Source organism: Peromyscus maniculatus, chromosome 6 (genome assembly GCF_049852395.1).
Source record: "Peromyscus maniculatus bairdii isolate BWxNUB_F1_BW_parent chromosome 6, HU_Pman_BW_mat_3.1, whole genome shotgun sequence".
Lineage (NCBI taxonomy): Eukaryota > Metazoa > Chordata > Mammalia > Rodentia > Cricetidae > Peromyscus > Peromyscus maniculatus.
In genome coordinates this window covers 7,359,276-7,380,439 of record NC_134857.1, presented here as the reverse complement: position 1 = coordinate 7,380,439, position 21,164 = coordinate 7,359,276, and the positions used below count along the sequence as shown (strand labels likewise).

Sequence of the window (21,164 nt, the reverse complement as noted above, 5' to 3'; positions counted from 1 at the left end):
TAAAATAGAGATAGCACAATTCTGAATTCTGGGGAAAGATGTATTGAGATACTATTTAGCCATTTAACATGTCTTTCAGATATTAAAGTTGTTTAAGTGAGACAGTGCATGCTATTAACTTACTATATGTCTATAAGCTATGCTCATTTATAGAAAAATATCTGTCTTATAACATTTATTTCTGCAACTTTTCAAGAGCAAAATCATTTGCGAAGAAGTCTTTCCATGCTCTAAGACGTTCTAATAATATAGCAATAAACAAAGTGGCATGCTTATATTCAAATCCCTACTATATTTAAAGGAACGAATCTAGTATTATAAGGTATAATTGAAAAGCAATAACTCAGACTCCTCTTGCGATGAGAAGGAAGATATCAATTGATAAGCATCTCAAAAAATTTCAGGTGAATTTTTCAAAATGTCATTTATTTGAAATGCTACCAATCTATAAACTACAAAGAGAGAATTTTTACATATGCAACTATAGTAGCTAGAATTAGCAACAGACATGCTTTTTACTAAAACAGAAACAAAAACCAAACAAAAATTAGTCCTTTCATGCTGAACTCTAGAACAAAGCAGTGGTCGGCTGAAAGGTTGAATCATAAACACATGCGGGGCTTTGCATTTCTTGCAGAAAAACCCACCAAAGCCAGGGTCAGGTCACTTTTTTGAAGACAGTGCCATTTTTTCTTCAAGGTTACACCTACTACCTGGAAAGAGTCATGACACCCGGGTTAGTTTGCTGTTGCAACTGCCAGCTTTTGTGCCAAAACCCCACGATTTCTGCTGTTTAACTAATGCGGTAGAGTCTGAGCAGAGGGGAGCTCGGCAGGTTCCATCTTTGTGGCTGCAGAAAGGGTACCCGAGAGCCTATCACACGCGGTGAATCCACTCATCTATCAAAGTCCCCTCCCATCCCTCTGTTGCCTTCGTCTGCTGTCCCGCATCCAGGCTGGTATTGCTGACCATCCACCTAATCTGTAGGAGGCTGCTCCTAAAACTTAGAATTTGGCTGGTATGTGATAAAGTGACTTGGATCAGTTTTGCCTTCAGTAGCTCTGCAGAACTAACCATAGAGCCACTGTGGTGTAATGTTCTTTACAGAGGTCAGTTGCTTAACACATTCCAAGTAACCTATATCCACAATAGTTCAACCTTATAAATATGACTGTACCAAAAGGTCAACACTGACTTACTACTTAAAACAACACGAAGACGACAAAAATAAAAACACACACAACTGGAAATACACTCAGGCAAGAAGTGAGTTATATACTTCATGCCACATGAAGCCAGGTACTCCTACCTCAGGCTTAAAAAGAACAGGAAAGAAGTAGATTAGAAGGTAGATTAGTAGATTAAAATTCATCCCATTAGGATGGCCCCAGCTATTATTTCGGCCACTTCTTTTCTGATCACATGTGAAATTCACTTTTCCTCATTTCCTTGTCAAATTTCTTGAGATGTTTTTAAGTAGAAAACATTGTGTGCAAAGGGTAACATTTTCTTTGGTACTTTGCGGTGAGAACTCCATGATATATCTCTCATTTCTTTAGAATTGCCTTCTTCAACAATAACAGACATAAAATGATAGCCTTTTAAACAATTCTGGACAACAGTCTTTTCAACTCCTGTTAGGAAAATGGGAATACATCACTAAAACACAGGGTCATGGCAAATGGCATTGACATTTGTTACTTAAGAAAGCTCAGCTTTGGTTCACTGCTTTTCCTTTTGGTGATATGGAACGTAAGATACAGAGCAATGTTGGATGTCACAAGGCCGTCTCAGGCTGGAGAGCCAACATATGGGGATGGGGAAGATGGGGATCCAGCACATGAGGACAGGGAGGATGGGAAGGCAGCACATAGGGATGGGGAGGATGGGGAGGATGGGGAGGCTGAATATGGGGACAGGGAGGATGGGGAGCTAACATATGGTGATGGGGAGGATGGGGAGCCAACATATGGGGATGGGGAGGATGGGGAGCCAACATATGGAGATGGGGAGGATGGGGAGCCAACATATGGGGATGGGGAGGATGGGGAGCCTGTATATGGGGACAGGGAGGATGGGGAGCCAATATATGGAGATGGGGAGGATGGGGAGCCAACATATGGGGATGGGGAGGATGGGGAGCCTGTATATGGGGACAGGGAGGATAAGGAGCCAACACATGGGGATGAGGAGGATGGGGAGCCTGTACATGGGGACAGGGAGGATGGGGAACCAACATATGGGGATGAGGAGGATGGGGAGCCTGTATATGGGGACAGGGAGGATGGGGAGCCAACACATGGGGATGGGGAGGATGGGGAGCCAACATATGGGGATGGGGAGGATGGGGAGCCTGTATATGGGGACAGGGAGGATGAGGAGCCAACACATGGGGATGAGGAGGATGGGGAGTCTGTATCTGGGGACAGGGAGGATGGGGAACCAACATATGGGGATGAGGAGGATGGGGAGCCTGTATATGGGGACAGGGAGGATGGGGAACCAACATATGGGGATGGGGAGGATGGGGAGCCAACATATGGGGACGAGGAGGATGGGGAGCCATCCTTCAGATGAGGGGATGCTGCTCCACTCTTTGCCTCTCAGTGAAGAGAATGAAGCTACTGGGAGATGCTGCCACAAGCTCCACATTCTGCCAGACACCTGACAAAGCTTGGGTATTCTCCCAACTTGGTTGGGGAGATATACCTCAGTTGGAAAGTTGAGATTAAGATTGAATCAGAAGGATTTGGCCACTGCTCATCTGTACCTGAAGCATAAGAGGAACCCAGACCCTCCCTATTACACCATCATATATAAGGGTTGAGGGCAGCTCTCCCCTCCATGGAAGTGAGTGTTGTTTAGGACAGCAATCACATCTTAGGCAGAAGTCACTTTCCAGTGCAATTACTCAGACCAGTCATAAGCATACTGGTTTTGCACACATTTCTGGTTTTGCAAAAGAGTCTCACTGGGTAGCCTAAACTGGCCTGCCAATCACTATATAATGCAGGATGCCTTGGAGTTGTGTCAAAGTTCCTACTTCAGACCCCAGGTTGCTAGGATTATGGAAATCTTTTTCAATTCTAGAAGAGTCAGCCAGTCACACTCTCACTTGAAAGCACGTTCCCAGTGAGATGTTTTTGTTTCTTTGATCTTCACGTACAGCTAACCCAAGTATCCCAAGCATGTGATCTTTTTATTTTAGGTCATAGCAGCTTCATAAATGCTAGACACGGAGTGCCAGTCTGCCATCTTCCTGAAAATCTCCTCGACATCTGTTTTAGATGCTTAAAACACTTAGCACACACAATACACAGACACTCGGTTCATTTGTGATCAATCTGCTTACAGATTTTATTATGGCTACTGTGGACTTTGTAATTTAAAACATTTATTTGTGTGTGTGTGTGTGTGTGTGTGTGTGTGTGTGTGTGTGTGTGTGTGCATTCACACGTGTGGAGCTCAGTAGACAACTTGTGATTGTTTGTTCTCTCCTTCCACTACGTTGGTTCTAGGGATCAAACTCAGGTCATCAGGCTTGGCAGCAAGTGCTTTACCTGCCCAAGCCATCTTGTCAGCCCATGGAGTTTGTAATTTAAAAAATGCTTTTATTATCTTTAATCTATCTCTTTATCAGAGATACTAAATAGAAGAAATGGAAATGTACTAAGATAGAAGAAAAGCAAAAGATGACAAAATTAGATACCTCTCACATGGATTTTAGACATAACTTTGGTTTTGATTAAAAAAAAATCCATATTGTTGTACAAAATGGAGAAACATCAGAAATGGGAAAATCCAAATAGCAGGTCACATCTCCTTAAAATATCCTCAAGCATTATATTTTATTTTGACAACATTGGGAATTAAATATTTCTTGGGATGAATGTTTAAAGAATTGACATATTCATGCTCATAATTGTGATTCCTTGCACCCACACTCACAGGCCCAAACACCTGCCATCTTCATAGTTTTGAAATGGTACTCAGTTTTGTTCATGCTGGAAATGAATCCCACCATGATTTTTGTGCATTGGGCTTATGCACTGTAGGAAGCTGGCCGTGAGAAAGCCAGCTGAACATTCTTTCTCTTAGGAAGGTAAATACCACGGTAAGTGTCGTGGTCTCTTCCAACCTCAACAGGAGAAAAGGTTAGAGTGGAGTGTGCCAGTGGCCTCTGAGTACTGGCCACTGCTGTCTGCTGCTTCTGCCCGCCACTGCTGCCTGCCACTCCCGCCTGCCATCCCCGCCCTCCATTTTCACGCCCTTTCCCAGACAGATGCAGCAGTGTTGATCTCCAGCCCTTCCCCAGATAGATGCAGCAGTGTTGATCTTCAGCACAAACCAGGCTTCTGCTTGGTCTCCTGTGACTACTCCTACACCCTGAGACCTCTCCATTTCTGGTGTTTTCTTCCTTTTTAAAGTTGTGGAAATGGAGCTAGATGCAGGCACACTAGTTCTTCTTCCTAATTATCTCGAAAGGTGCTCTGAGTTCCCTTTATCCCAAATTTTGTACCTTTAAAAAATTTTACTATTTTTATTTATGTGTGCATGTGTGCGTGTACATGTGTATACATGCATGTGAGTGCAGGTGCCCTTGAAGGACAGAAGAGGAAACTGGATCCCCGGGAACTGGAGTTACAGGCAGTTGCCTGTTTGCCTAGTACCCTAAATTTCTGAGACATACAAGCAATTAGAACCTCTCCCTAGGCCCGTACCACCATCCTTTATTTGGTAAGATGTGCCCAGCTACATTTGATCAGTGAAACTGCCTTATGAGAACGAAGATCATGCTTACTTCCCGTGAACCATATCATCTGGTGCAGGTCTCCATGGGCACATAGATTTTTAAGTACATCCAGTACACACACCTGCTGAATTTTTTTCTAATTATTTGAGATGCTCGCATTATATAACATGGCCATCTTTGGCAGAAAGTGATCCCGAGCTAGAGGGAAAGTTTTAATTAGATGTTTAAGGAACTCCACACATATAAATAAAAAATTCATTAAAATTAATAAAGTGTTGCCGGGTGAAGTTGCCTGAAGTTTGCTCTGAAGTGTTTTTTTTTTTTAACTATTATTATTAACAGGATTCATTTTGTCCATAAATAGCATGGCATCTGTTCTTCTGGGGTTAACTATGCCTGCTTCCCTCCCTCCATGTCCATAGACAGCCAAGGTGACAGCACTCAGGCCTCCTCACTGCCACCAGCTTTGGATTAAGGATGTCTCAGTGTCGGGTTTCTGTGACTAAGGGGACCTCAAAACCACTTGCTGCTTCCTCTCATGACCAAGTCCTTTCTTTATGCCGCAAGCGTGGACTGCTTTAAAGTATTTCTTTTCTTCTGACCTCATTTTTATATTGGGGATGGCATAATCTATTTGAAAATTAAGAAACATAGAATGAATTTTTGTATGATAAATCTCAAATCTGTTATATTTTGAAAGGTCTTTGATTGCTATGTGAAGTATACACCATCCCCTGAATATAACCCCAGGGTATGGCTATTATTATTAGTTTTGATTTCTTGTCAAATATCATTTGCAAATGAGCATCCTCTGAGGGGATTTAGTTTTTAAAGAAAAAGGAAAGATTGCCTTTTTTTTTTTTAACTTGTCAATAATTCCCCTTCCCCTCTTTAGTACAAGAGGTCTGCACAAATGGACATGAATCCCAACACTGGCAAAGAGCTGATGATATAAAGGTCACTCCCTATCAGCACAGATAGTTGCTGGGACTGCTGGGGCCCAGGAAGAGGGGGTGTGGCCTCTTTCTGAAGAGTCTTGGGGCCTGGCACCTAAGCTAGGAGGCTAAGCTGGTGAATAAGAGGGCCTCAGAATGGTGAACAGTGACAACAGAGAATGGTAGGAGCCACATACAGAACCTGGCTTCTTTTATTATCTTCCACACTGTCTGTAATTGGAACATATTCCAAGACAAAAGAATAAATGGGAATCTCTCCAGATAAATGTGTAGAGAAATGTTCCCCTGGGTCACTGTTTTTATTTATTTATTTATTTATTTATTTATTTATTTATTTATTTTTATTTTTTATTTTTTAATGCCAGTGATAGGATGTATTCCCCAAATTTCCAGTACATACACTAAAGCAAAGAACAGGTAATTAAAAAGGATTTCCTCCTCCTGCCAAAGTGGTGGCTTCTAAATGTTGCAAGTTGCTATGCTGGGGCAAAGGCTAATTTGAGGCCCTCTCCCACTCTTTTCTTGAAAGACCTTCCAAAGTACTGAATCAGAAGTAGCAAATCTACCTAGATGTTCCTTGGTAGAATTACTCTGTTATGTGTTTTCACTCTAAAGGAGAATTATTAACTACTGAATTGGGATTCACCTTCTTATGAATATTTCAGGAAAATTCTATTTCTAATGTTCCAAAATTGTGGCCCTGGAGCCCAATTAATTAGTAGCTTTTCTGATGTTCTGGGAGGTACAAGTTTTTTGTTTTGTTTTGTTTTAAACTTCTTTCTCGGTCACTAAAACACTATAGTTTTGCTGGCATAACTTAGAAAAAGCTGATTTCCAGAAACTAGACCAAACTGATAAGTGCCGAGACAAGAAGGTTGTAGCTACAGTGACCCATGGCTTGACTTCCCTAAAACAGTCCAAGAAGTCAGTGAGGTTGTGGAAATGTCTACCCTGTTACTGCTCTCTAACTAGCATGGGGAGGGGTAGCCCACTAGCGATGCGTGGCTTTGCTTTTCTCTATACTGCTGGGTCACACAAGTGCAGATCAATCTTGTGAGGAGCTGAGGGAGGTACAGACAGATGTTGCAATTGGGAGTCATAGTCAGTCCAGCCAGGTGTGGCCAAGGGGATGTGCAACACGAATCTTTAAAAGGTCTTAGTAATAAAAACAAACAAACAAACAAACAAACAAAAAAACAAAAAACAAAAACAAAAAACCAGGAGCCAGATATTGGGGTGAATGCTGAAATATCAGAGAAACAGAACAAGCCACAGCCAACTTCACCTTACCAACTCCTCAACCTCCAGAGAGAGACTTCCTCTGACTGAAATCCTCAGCCTCAAGACCTGAGTTCCTATTTCCTCACGCATTATATACCTTTCTGAGTCCTACCATATTACTTCCTGGGATTAAAGGTGTGTGTCCTTCCCAAAGCAAAGACATGAGATCTCAAGTGCTGGGATTAAAGGTGTGTGCCACCATGCCTGGCTCTGTTCCCAGTGTGGCCTTGAACTCACAGAGAGCCAGACAGATCTCAGCCTCCTGAGTGACAGGATTAAAGGTGTGTGCTACCAATGCCTGACCTCTATGTTTAATATAGTGGCTGGCTCTGTTCTCTGATCCCCAGATAAGTTTTATTGGGGTTCACAAATAAAATATTACCACAGGGATGACCAGCTACCAGTGCCAGTTGGGGAGGGTAAGAGAGGATATTGGGCCTATTTATTGGCCCAGTGCAATTAGAGTCAAGACAGAGTTCCAACCCCAGCTTTGCCTTTTATTAATGCTCTTGCTAAGCTTTTATTTTTACCTCATGGAAATAAAAACTATATGCTTCAAAAATATAACCTAGTTACATGAAAACATTTCCCACAATGCCTGGTATATAGGAGGTACATAATAATTGCTAAATTATGAACTGCTGAGCCGATGGACTCTGTCAATCTGAAAACATATAATAATGTGCAATGGTTGTATTAATTCATGGAATAAATATCCATAGTTCAATCTAAGCTGTACCTTGTCCCTGGCTGACAGAATCAACCTGGTCTATTGTGATTTATATATGATGACATCAGCTTCAATGGTGTCCGGAGGGGACTTGACATGATAGAACTCCTGGGATACCCTAGTGTTGAAAATAAAACCAATTCCCTTTTCATAATCACCATAAACATGGAATTCCCATTGGTATGTTTATAATCATCATTTTTCTTAGTTCCAAATATAGAGCTCGTTATAAATATCAATAGACAGAAAAATAGGCTCCTGAATTTCTCATGGATCAGCAAGCTCCAGGTTCAGTGAGAGACCCTGCCCCAAGAAATAAGGTGGGAAGTGATAGGGGAAGGCTTTTGATATCAGTCTCTAACCTACACACACACACACACACACACACACACACACACACACACACACACACAAACACACACTTTGTTCATAAGAACAAAGCCACAAAACACTGTTCCATTTTCTCCTGATCCATGCTTACTGGCATCTGGAAGGCTGGAACAGGGAGACAACCAGAAGAGTGACTGTACTTTTAGTACTGAGATTGTGACTAAATCCAAGACCCCTGGTCTGTAGTCTATCCCTGTGTTCTGAGGACAGAAGGGACTCTTCTGTCTTTCCCAAGTGTCATAACATTTGAGTATCACCTACAAGATGCTATGATGTGCCCCAGCCCAGCTGTGTATGTGTATGGCTTCCTGTGTGTGTGGACACAGGCTGAGTGTAGCCTGAGTTGACACAGCACAGAACATGGAGTTAGAGACTGAGGTCTGACCTCCACCAACAGCACTTTCCTTTCTTCTTTGACCTTGGGCAGAGAACATTGGTTTCCTTTAAGTCAAGTAAGAATGAAGTGGGAAGCAGCCTCATTGCCTCTGTAGCATTTTTGTGAGACTCAAATGGATAATTTATTGTGAGGGTGACCTTCGGTATGCACTAATAATGCCTTAAATCAGCACAATACTATTAGCTGATTCAATTATAGTCCATATGCATTGGGGAGCCCACAGTGTCTGAAAGAACTATTTATTGCTCTGAAATAGTAATCTGATAAAGCCATGCTATAATGAAGTGCAAAGTGAATGGGCTTTCCCTGACAACAGGAACCCAGGAGAGTCTGACGGGGCTCTTTCAGTTACAGCTGTAGACCTTCAAAGCCAGTAAGGTTGCATTGATTCATAGGCCATTTCCTGTGCTCTGGGGTTGACTAACACAGTACCATATGAACAAATCTACTTGAGCAAGCATACATGATTGCAGTAGTGATGGCTTTCAACTTGAAAATTCTAAGAAAGAATTCAACAAAGAAGACTTTAAGATTTTGGAAACATTTTCAAGTTACAAAAGATTCACTAGTTTGCCTGATATATTGACATCACCTTCATATCTTGCTTCTTGTGTGTGTGTTCATGTATGTGTGGTTATACATGTATGTACATTTGCATATATGTGCATATATGTGAAGGCCAGAGGACAACTTTGGTTGTCATTCTTCAGGTGCTGGTAACCTTGATGACAGTGTCTGTCACTAGCCTAAACAAAGTTCACCAAGTAGGCTAGGCTGGGTGGCCAGTAGCCTAGTGATCTGGCTGTCACTGCCTCCCCGTTGCTGGGCTTACAAGGCTGCACCACCATACCCAGCTTTTGTAAGGTAGGTTCTGGAGATCAAACTCAGGTCTTTGTGATTGCAAGGCCAACATCTTGTCCTTCATCTTGCATCTGATTCTGACAGGTTAGCACAGTTGCTCCGCCATTTTGTTCTTGGTTGTATTGAGTTACTTCTACTCTCTTGCCTTTGAAGTATGAGCACATATATTACCCATGCTGGAAAGCTGTTCACAGGCTGTGTCTCAAGAGGAGAAATCTGACAAGATCTTTAAGTTGCTTATGAAGTTTTCCTCAACCAGATATAAGTGAATTCCCTGCCAGTCTCTTTCTAACCATCATACATACATATATAGAAAGAGATTAACATTTAAAACAGCTTTGAATTAAACTCCACTCAACCTGTTAAATAATGCATTATAGTCTCTAGGTTCCCAGATAAAAGGAACTTCATGGCCCTGATATTTTATTATATAAATTGAGAGTGATACTGAATATGGATATATCTTTCAGATATAGAAAAAACATTCCTCTAATAGTTATTCCTATATTAGTATATGATACTTTATCATTACAGTTGCTTATTTATTCTATCTATCTATCTATCTATCTATCTATCTATCTATCTATCTATCTATCTATCTATCTATCTCTTTCATCTATCTACTATCTATCTGTCTATCATTTATCTGTATCTCTCTTTATATAGACACATTCTTGGCATGGCACATGCGGGATGACTGAGGAGAATCTGAGGGGGTTGGCCTCTCCTTCCACTATGTGGGATCTTGAGATCAAACTCAAGTTGTCAGCCATGAGCTGTCTCATTGGCACAACATATGCTATTTTTATTACAGCTTTGAAAGGTCCTCGGAAAGCAGAAGTGTCTTAGACTCTCCACTTAAATTATTCCTATAAACACTGAATTAAAGAAAGCTCAAAATACTTTCATCCCACTGACATTTCTGTGTATGAAAGCTTACATTTGCTCCAACTTCCTCTCTTCCACATGAGCCACATCACAGCAGCTTTTCCTAGTCATTTATAACTTATTCAAGAACAATAAGACAAAAACAAAAATACCCCAAAATAAAAACACCCCACAAATTATTCCTCTCTCTCCCTCTCCCTCTCTCCCTCTCTCTCTCCCTCTCTCTCTTTTTTCTGGGAAATCTCTTATCTTGAAGAAAAAAAATTCCCATTCTACTCCAGAGTCAAGGATTTAGTAACCATCTGAAAGCACAGCTGGGAGGGGGCTCCTGGAGGGGACAAATGTGGGAAGGGCCCTGGGGCTGAAGTCACTCTGTTCCTCCAAGGAAAGACAGGCTTGGTGCTCTGCTAATAATACGGATGGGCCAGTGTGTGCTGGGGAGATGCGCCGTCCTACAGTCATGGCTTCCCTTCTCCAGGCCTGTGCTGATGAGAACCCTCCAGATCCCAGTTGTGCTTGTTTTTTAAAGCTTTACCATCTGCATCACAGCCTAAACCTCTAAGGTGCCCTTTCAATTTCTCAGCGTAAGGTGCTTTCTCCAAACTTGGACTGTTGAGGGTTTCCCAGGGCAGTTCCTCTAAGAAAGTGGTTCTCAACCTGTGGGTTGAGCGACCCTTTCACAGGGGTAGCATGTCAGATATCTTGAATATCCGATATTTATATTACGATTCAAACAGTAGCAAAATTATAGTTATGGAGTAGCAACGAAAATAATGTAATGGTGGGGGTCACTACCACATGAGGAGCTGTATTAAAGGGCCGCAGCGTCAGGACGGGTGAGAACCGCTGCTCTAAGATCTGCTTCCCACGCTTTCCCTTACGATATCTCAGCAGCTTTAGGTTGAATTTGTGTTTTATCATTAACTTCTTCGATAGCAGTTAAAGGTTAAATTTGTCTTCTGACCTTTTTTCATTTATAATAAATGTCTTTAAAACCCTCGTTCCAAATTACTTTAAGAGGTTTTTTTTTTTTTTTTTGTTCTTTAATTTCAGTGAAAAACTTGACTTACATTGTTGTTGATCTTTCTATGTGAAAATCTGCAAGGTTTAGAAACTTTACAATATTTTTTTTGGTTGCCAAACTTATTCTGGAGCTTAAAAATAATTTATCCAATAGGCTCAGTGATTGGCATTATCTCTAAACTGTAAAAATGATGTTCGTGGTGATTCGAATGAGCAACGTTCCTCTAGACCCACGCATTTGAACACTCAGTCCCCAGCTAGTGATAGGCTCGGCAAAGGTGTGGAATATTTAGAAAGTGCAGCCTTGCTGGAGGAGGACGTGTCTCTGGAGGTGGGCTTTGGGGGTTACAGCTCCACTTCCTTTCTGTTCTCTGGACTTCCTGTGAGTGGGGGAAATGTGACCAGTGTCTGCTCTGGCCACCATGTTCTCCAAGCCTGTTGCCGTGCCTTCCCACCTCCTCCTCCAGGAATGGACCGGTCAGTCTGGAATCGTAAACCAAGACAATCTTCCCTTCCTTGAGTTGCTCTTGGTTATGGTATTTTACTGTAGCATCAGAAAAGTAACTAACACAAAACTCGTTAGAAAAAAAACAAAAATCTGTTTCTAGAGACACTTGAACTGGGAATAGAAATGGGTGTTTTGAATTTGGATATGACAAAACAAAAAGTATGTCACAGTAAACAAAGAAAGCAACAGTTTGGGAAAGAATTTAAAATTGTTTGAATGGATTCATATATTACATAATCTAACATCCAGTTGAGTCTCTTCTGAGGCTACAGACTCTTGTTAGCCATGGGCAGTTTTGCTTCAGTGAAGGCCTGGGCTTTCTTTTCCTATGTAGAGAGGCCACAGCGGGAAGAGTACTAGGTTCTCTACCGGCGAAGTCTGCAGGACCTTCCAGGTCATCTCTCTCCCTGCAGCTCCCCAGCGGCCTAAGGCCTGCCTCTCCCCCTCCCCGCTCTCTCCCTCCCCTCCTTCCTTTCTCTTCCTTCACTTGCAGCTCTCATCTCACTGCTGCAACCCCACCCGGTCTTCCCACGTGGGCTCACCTGCATGGTCCTTAAGTGCTCTGGACTATGACGTTTTTGAAGTTAGCCCTGAGTCTCATTCCGATTGTTACAAACACAGGACTGTTCGAGTCACCCAGGTGTTAGAGAAAGCTTACTTGAATAAATGGATGGATGGATGGATGGATGGATGGATGGATGGATGGATGGATGGACACTGTTTCTGTTGTTTCACCTGCCTCAGACTTCAAGAGCTTTCTTCGGAACCTAGGCTATGGCAGATAATGATCTCTTTCCCAAACCCCTTCAGTCAGAGACCAGATAGTAACGGCTCCTGGATAAGAGTCTAATAGAGTCCCTCCAGTATTGAAGAACAAGCCTTTTAAGTTGCCATGGCATAATAATGAGCCATTTTAATATTTTCCCATAAAACTGTAGAAAGGAAGGGGACTTCCATATACCTTGGAATAAAGTAGAGTAGAAAGGAGAAAGCAACATGGAAGAAGAATGAGGGTTGGCTAAAAGTGCTCTACAAAACTGAAATACTTGTCTTGTATGTGGCAGTCCAGTCTTCTCCCATGCCCTCTGCTCGCTTTTGCGGGTGACACAATGATCTGTTGCAAGACACAGACTCTTTTACTTTTCTCTTTATACTGGAGGGATAGAGTCACATATCAGGTTCAGATCAGCAGTTATGGAAGAATGAGGAAGACAGAGTATCTTCATTATATATTGGCTTATTGCCATCAAGGAGAAGCCCAGAAAAGTACCTGGCACAGAGTAGGTATTTTGTTGCTCAACTAGTTGTTGAACGACTTTTAAAAACCCATAAAGGCAAACCCCTCCAGCTATTGGTCAGAGCATCCTGGAAATCCCAATATGATACAGGCTATTGCTATTGCTCCCATGTCTACCAACCTGATGGTAAGATCCTACTTCTGAAAACACTACACACATTGTGACAGGAATTCTAGCCATGCCCTCATGGTTGCACATGCCCCAGGGGGACACTTAGTCATTTCCAGGTCATATGTCCTATGTAACCCATGCGCTGCATGGTCACGTAATGCGTGGTGTGACCATGTGATCTGTGCACATGCATGGAGTAGCCACATGGGCCTGTGTGCGCCGGTGCAGGCTGGCCCTTAAAAAGGCAGGCTCCATGTTCTCCACCGCCCCCCCCACGTGTCCTTTCAGCAGGCCTGATCACATCTATCCCTTTCTTCTTGTCTGAATAAAACTCTTATTAGTGGATTCTGTCATGTTTTGTGACTTTTCTCCGCAGGGTAAGAGCACGCTAAAAACCATCACATTGGTCACTGGGACATGGAACAATCAAGTTGGTACTGACAAGGAAGCTTTCTCCCTGCTGGCTACCTGTCTTAGTACCAGGAGGTGCTCATCAGGCTGCTGGGTGGGGGAAAGGTCATTACCACTTTACAAACAGTTTTACCCAGATATGAACTCTGAGCCACAGTAACAAGTGGCATGATATGATAAGCACAAGGCTGCACTAGGGGCATGAATGTTACAGAGTGGACAGCTCCTTTCTGGGTGGATTTAAGGTCCACTACACAGGAGGGAACACATGTCTGGTTCGGCAAATCTGCACAAGAATTACAGCTGGGGAGCTCAGAGGTCCCAGGGTGAACATGTTACTATTGTTTTGTTAAACGGACATAGCCTCAAACTGCCCTCTGAATTCGTGTCTCTAATGCTTGTAGATTAGCAAAGCCCTCCAACCTCATCAAAGAAGTTTCTTTGCATAGTGGGAAGTGGTTAATGAAGAAACTCACACCTGTCAAAATGCAGAGAGTAAATGTCTACGGAGTGTTCAGCCACAAATGGGACATCTATACCATACTCTCCCGTCAGGGCTCAGGGACCATTGCAGAAAAGGGGGCAGAAGGATTTTAGGAGCCGTAAGAAAGGGAGGCCTGGTGTGAAACAGTGTCTTTTGACATTACAAGACCACTACATTCATGAACTCACAGCAGCTCTGGTTGCCTGCAAAGATATGAATGAGATCAAGCCAATCTACATTCCAGCAATGAGTGGGGAGGGTCCATGAGTCTCCACCCCTAGGTGAGGAGCTTCTGGGGAGGGAGAATCAGAGTTGTTGTTGTTGTTGTTGTTTTTAAGGGTGTGGGTCCTGGCCAGTGGCTCACCCTCCAGTGGATGACCCACATTCATTAGAATATGGGATCATTTTCATAGAATCAGCACAAATGAAAATAACAGGAAGCTGGGAGAGAGTGGGGAGGTGGAGGTAGATCTGGAATGAGTGGGGTCAATATGATTAGTACATTGTGTGTATGTGTAAAATTGTCAAAGAATTAATAAATATTTAAATATTGAAAAAATGGAGAGAGGAAGAGATGAGATAGATAGATAGGATAGATAGATAGATAGGATAGATAGATGATAGATGGTAGATAGATAGATAGATAGATAGGATAGATAGATAGATGATAGATAGTTAGATAGATGGATAGATAGATAGATGATAGATAGATAGATGGATAGATAGATAGATAGATAGGATAGAAGAGAGAGAGAGAGAATAATCTATAAAAACTCTTGATAGAGAGGAGGCAGGAGCTCAGAGCCAGGGATGCCAGTGCCCCCAGCACTCAGTTTTGTGGGGTGCTGCTGAGTGGGGAGTTGCATCTCACAGTACCTGAGAGTTTGTAGTCAATCTTATATTAAGTCAAACATTTGAGGTGACCCAGCTGGCATAGAGGCTAAATAAACCACAGAGAAGAGACTATAACTTTAATAAAAAAAGAATGCCTTAAGGAAGGACTCGTATATTCGAGTTCACTGGTATTGAGACCCACACAAATTAACTTAGTGGAGAGACACGAACAAGAGTCACCAATTTTGGAAGATTATTGGAAAAGCTGAAAATGGCAGAGACATTGTATATGAGAATGCAGTGATTACGTGTTCTGCCTGGGGGGAGGTGGAGTGTCCTTTCTGATCCTCCCAGTTAAACACATTTCCTGAGCAATATCTGTATGAAGGGGGCATGGAGCATGCAGACGAAGCTGGTCCCAGAGAAGGTGGCTGTTATTAGGTGCTGTCTGTCATCTGAAGATGTGGAACAGCTTCTCCAAACTTAACTGAAGAGAATCTTAGTAAGGAGAAGAGGTGAGCAATGGAACATGTGAATTGTGACCATAACACAAAAATGGCATGGAGCATGGTACAGTTTCCAGTTGAGTCTCATCAACAGATCTTTAGGTTCATGGCAACAATGTTTTCACTTCGTAAAAGAAACATGGGAAGCCCAAATAGAAAATTTTCCCAAGGACATGCAACTAGCTACTAGAGGGGTAACGGTAGCAGATGGAATACAGTTAGCCTACACGGTCCAGGGGTGGGCACTAGATCCAGGATCTGCCTCAGGTCCTAAAACCTGAAGAGCAAGTTCCTTACATAGAGTGATATGTGATGCACATCTTCCCACACACTCTAAACCATCTCTAGATTAAGCACTGAAAATGACGTAAGCACTGTGTCAGAAGATGTTATGTCATACTCTTTAAGGAGCTATGACATAGAAGAGGAGCCATGCTAGGATGTATGAAATTTGTCCTTGAATATTTTCAACTTGAGGCTGGTTGAATCCAGTGATGTGGAACCCAAGGGCACACGGGCCAACTGCAATCACTGCTTGAGCATTTTAAATGTGCCATGTACTGTTGCTACAAACACTATTTTCGGTGTGTGTACAGATGTGCATGCACACATGTGCACATGTGTGTGGAGGGCAGAGGTCAATGTTGGGTATCTTCCTCAATCATTTCTCTCTAGCTTTTTTCCTTTTTTGAGAAGAGGCCTTCCAGTGGGGCCTGGGATTTGCTCATCAGTCCAGCTAGCTGTCCAGTGTTCCCCTGTCTCCACCTCCCCAGTGCTTCAATTACAGGTGCAGATTGCCTGGCGCAGCTTTTTTTACGTGGGTTCTGGGAATCCAAACTCAGGTCCTCATGCTTGTGAAGAAAGCATTTCGCTCATGGAGCCATTTCCCTGCCCCGATTTATATATATATATATACATATATATGTATATATATATGTATATGTATATATATGTACATATATATACACACACACATACACACACACATATATATATATACAAATTGCATATATAAAAATATATATTGCATGGCACTAGATCATCAGAGCTCTTTGAATGCATAATTTTATCATATCCATTTTACAGACCATGAAGAAACAAAGGGGCTGAAAGGTGAAGCAGGAAGAACTACCAGTCTGACCAAAGCCACAAGCCCCGAGTCTGTTTCTAGCTACTATGTTTTGTTGGCTTTCTGCAGTGCTGTTATTGGAAGCAGAATCTGTCAAAACCAGATCCACAGACTCAGCCATGCTGCCTGTCAATATCAGCATCCACACTTGCAGCAAGGCCCTTTGCGGTACTGGTAGGTCCCATTGGACATTTAGGATTTATACTGTCATTTACTTCCTCCTTGGACAAAAGCCTATGGATTCCTGGCAGCCTGTTTGGATAAACCCCTCTGTCATACAGGCCCATGTCTGGGTGGAGTGAGAGTCAGGATCTGTGCCCTATAAGCTCATGGCCTCTTCTCTGCCCCGACACAGTTATGTTAAAATCCTAGTCTTTTAAAATGCCATGGAAGTGATTCATTAGTAAAACTCCCTCTCTACACTTCATCAAGAGACAAAAAGCCCAAGTTTAATCCCCATGCTCCCACTTAATGAGGGTCATATCTGCTTTTACTAGCTCATCTGTCAAGTGGGACTCCTGTACCCATTTCACAGGATTGTGGTTGGAGAAGCCTGGGGTAGGGACTGAGCCCTGTGGACACTTGGGAAACCTTTGTTTCCTTTTTATCCTTGCTTGTTACTTTATTCCTCATCTCACCATTCTCTTTGGCAAGACAAAAGACCTTACCATTGTGTGTGTGTGTGTGTGTGTGTGTGTGTGTGTGTATGGTGTGTGTAGGTGCTCATGTGCACATTAGCACATGGAGGTTAGAGGACTTCAATTGTCATTCCTCAGGCACTTTCCACCCATCTTGCTTTCTGAGATAGTTTCTCTCACTTGCCAGGCACTTGTCATATAGGCCAGGCTGGCTGTCTATCAAGCCCCAGGATTCCCCTCCCCCCATACTCCATTGTTGAGATTATTAGCACACAGCATCACTCCCAGCATTTTTTTTTTAAAGCACGGGTTCTGTGGAGTCTTTCATGCTTGCAAGGCAAGTGCTCTCTTGACTAAGCCATCTCCCCAGCCCTAGTGCCAGCCGTATTGAGTTTTAAAGACGTGTACGGGTGTTTTACCTGCATATGTGTCTATGTACTACATGTGTGCCTGGTGTCCTTAAGGGCCAGAAGACAGTCTTAGATCCCCCGGAACTGGTGTTACAGATAGTTGTGAGCCAGCATCTTAGTGGTGGGAATTGAACCTGGGTCCTTTGGAAGAGCAGCCAGAGCTCCTAACCATGGAGCCATCTCTTCAACACCCTCATGTCATTTTTAAATGACATAATTACAATGCCTACTTGTGTATACACATGTACTTGTATGTGCTCTTCCAAAGGACCCAGGTTCAAATCCTGCCACTCATATGGTTGCTCATACAGTGGAATGAAAACATGTGAGAGCTTTAAGCTACGGACCTGGAAGCTCATCCTCCAAAAAAGGACTTGGCTTCATTATATACTCTGGTGGTTTTGCATGCATCTATCCTGTGCAGATTTTTTTTTTTTACATATACCAGTAGAACAGATAACGTAAAGTGAGTGAGGTAATAAAACACTGCCCAGCCTGTCATGTGGGAGAGCAAACAGGATCCTTATGACACTTCAGCAATACTTCGACAATACTGGAGTGAAGGAGCAGGGCCTGGATTTGGGTCTGGATTTAACTCTGAAGTTGAAGATTGTCCCACAGCGACAGAAAGCTGCCTCTTTCTGCAAGCTTGAAAGCTATTATGAACCAACTACAAATAGTTCTGAGGCTTGTGAGAATCTTACCCAGGTAGAATAGCTCCTTGAGTCCCATTTCAGCAAACATTACACAGATCTGTCACAGGCACTCTTGAGTCACCCTTGATAGAACTTGGGCTCCAGGCTTCATGGATACTAAGGTTTGCAGGCCTAGCATCTAGATGGATGTAAGTTTCTTCTGAGTAATTCATCCTCAGGCAGAAATGCCTGCTGCTGGGTGGGCAGCAGGTCTGCCATGATTAGGGAATGTGTTTCTGTAATGAATGCATTTTTCTTACCTTCAAAATTTAAAAAGAAGGAAATCCCTCAAAATTAAATAACTTAGTTATTTAATTCTAGAAATGTTTGCTCTTCTTAGCTCCCTGGAGATTCACTTGACAAAATGTCCATCAGAAAGGACAAGGAGGTTCTTCCCCTGGTTCCCTGCTTTCAAATTTACTGCCCAGAGGTAAGCCAGAATGGACAGGAGAGAGGAACTATGAAGGTTATGGTCTAGACAGAACCTCCATAGTGTGTCCGTGGGCACCTCTATGGTGTCTGTCTGTGGGAATCTTTTAATTTCAATCATTTTTTTCTTTTTTATTTATTCTTCTCTTATATGTTACATTTTGACCATAATTTTCCCTCCCACCTCTCCTCCCAATCCTTTCCCCCTATTTTCCCCTCTCCCCCAGATCCACTCCTCTTCTATTTCCCTTCAGAAAAGGCCAGGTCTCTCAAGGATATCAACCAAACATGGCATATCAGGTTGCATTAAGACTGGGCACATCTCCCTGTACTAAGGCTGGATGAGACAACCCAGTAGGAGGAAAAAGGATTCCAAAAGCAGGCAAAAGAGTCAGAGACAGCCAGGCGGTGGTGGCACACACCTTTAATCCCAGCACTCGGGAGGCAGAGGCAGGGGGATCTCTGTGAGTTCAAGGCCAGCCTGGTCTACAAAGTGAGTTCCAGGAAAGGCACAAAGCTACACAGAGAAACCCTGTCTTGAAAAACAAACAAACAAACAAACAAACAAACAAACAAACAAACAAAAGTCAGAGACACTCCCACTGTTAGTAGTTCTCTGTGGGAACCTTCATGATATGTGTCTTTTAGACCCCGTGAGAGGTCTGTGTGTATGTGCTTCAATGGTGTCTGTAATTTCTTCCCTCTGCTGTAAAATAGCCTCTTTCTTACTCTTTCCATTGTCAGAGGAAAACTCACATGCTTCCTTCACCTCTTTTCTCAAGTTCTTGCTGATTTAGTCAGGTTGGTCCTTTAATAAAACCAAAGGCCTATTCCATGAGAAAGAGCCCATATCCAACACTGCTTGGCTAACCAAGAACCAGAGACTAGACAGCCCAGCAATCTGGGATAAAACCAAACACAATTGGTCTAAAAAAAATCAATAAAATGATCCCTAATGATATTTTGCTATACTCATAGATCAGTGCCTTATCCAGTCATCATCAGAGAGGCTTCTTCCAGCAGCAGATGGGGACAGATACAGAGACCCACAGCCAGACAGTATGTGGAGAGAGTCTAGATTAGAGGTCTCCATTAAATCCCTCCCCTCAGAGCTCAGGAATCCTTTGGAAGAGGAGGTGGAAAGATTGTAAGAGTCAGAGGGGATAGAGGACACCAGGAGAACATGGCCCTTTGAATCACCTAAACAAGGCATACATGAGCTCACAGAGATGGAAGCACAGCACAGGGCCTGCCTGGGTCTGTACCAGGTCCTCTGTGTATGTATTATAGATATGAGCTTAGGATTTTTATGGGACTCCAGACTATCAGAACGAGTGGGTCTCTGAATCTTGTGCCTGCTCTTGGGACTCTTTTCCTTCTGTTAGGTTTCCATACCCAACTTCAATATGAAAGTTTTTACTTCATCATATTATATTTTAATTTGTCATGTTTGCTTTTTGTTGCTTAGAAGCCTGTTCTTTTCTTTTCTTTTTTTAAAAAAGATTTATTTATTTATTATGTATACAGTTGTAGCCAGTTTTCCTGCCTGGCCCACAGTCAGGACAAATCTCTCTCAGCCGCCATCCCAGAGCCGCTCAGACCCAACCAAGTAAACACACAAAGACTTATATTGCTTAAAAACTGTATGGCCATGGCAGGCTTCTAGCTAGCTGTTCTTACATCTTAAATCAACCCATTTCTATTCATCTATACCTTGCCACGTGGCTTATGGCTTACCAGTATCTTAACATCTCCTCATGGTGGCAGCTGGCAGTGTCTCTCTGACTCAGCCTTCCTGTTCCCAGAATTCTCCTCTCTCCTTGTCCTGCCTATACTTTCTGCCTGGCTACTGGCCAATCAGTGTTTTATTTATTAACCAATCAGAGCGACACATTTAACATACAGAACATCCCACAGCATACAGTGTTCTGCCTGAATGTATCCCTGCAGGCCAGAAGAGGGAGCCAGATCTCATTACAGATGATTGTGAGCCACCATGTGGGTGCTGGGAATTGAACTCAGGACCTCTGAAAGAACAGCCAGTGCTCTTAACCTCTGAGCCATCTCTCCAGCCTGTCTGTTCTTTTCTAATGAGAGACAGAAAGGGAGTGGATCAGGAGGGGAGGTTAGGTGGGGGAAGAACTAGGAGTTGAGGAAGGTGAAACTACAATCAGGATATATTATATGAGAAAAGAGGCTATTCGAAAACAACAATAGTGTCCAGCCCCCACATGGTGTGTGTGTGTGTGTGTGTGTGTGTGTGTGTGTGTGTGTGTGTGTGTGTGTGTGTGTCTGTGTGTGCATTTTGTTTTCTGGTGTGAATTTAAGTAAGACTCATTCCAATAAGGTAGCCCAAGTTGGCTTTGGACTTGCTATATAGCCAAGGTTGGCCTTGAACTTCTAATCCTCTTTCCCCTGCCTCCTGAGTGCTG

The 21,164-nt window shown here is 42.8% G+C and overlaps 1 protein-coding gene and 1 long non-coding RNA gene across 14 annotated transcripts in view; one reads left to right on the top strand and one right to left on the bottom strand.

Moving 5' to 3' along the window:
• The window catches only part of Pex5l (peroxisomal biogenesis factor 5 like), a 212,252-nt gene that overhangs the window by 86,312 nt on the left and 104,776 nt on the right, over positions 1-21,164 (bottom strand). For 2 of the 12 annotated variants that reach the window (XM_076573883.1, XM_076573882.1), the window contains exon 2: positions 648-713. The exons of the other annotated variants lie outside the window; for them this stretch is intronic. In XM_076573883.1, coding sequence (XP_076429998.1) covers positions 648-713 — 66 coding nt within the window. The remainder of the gene's footprint in view (positions 1-647; positions 714-21,164) is intronic. 12 annotated transcript variants of the gene reach the window in all.
• The window catches only part of LOC143273808 (uncharacterized), a 63,515-nt gene that overhangs the window by 11,105 nt on the left and 31,246 nt on the right, over positions 1-21,164 (top strand). The window lies entirely within an intron of this gene.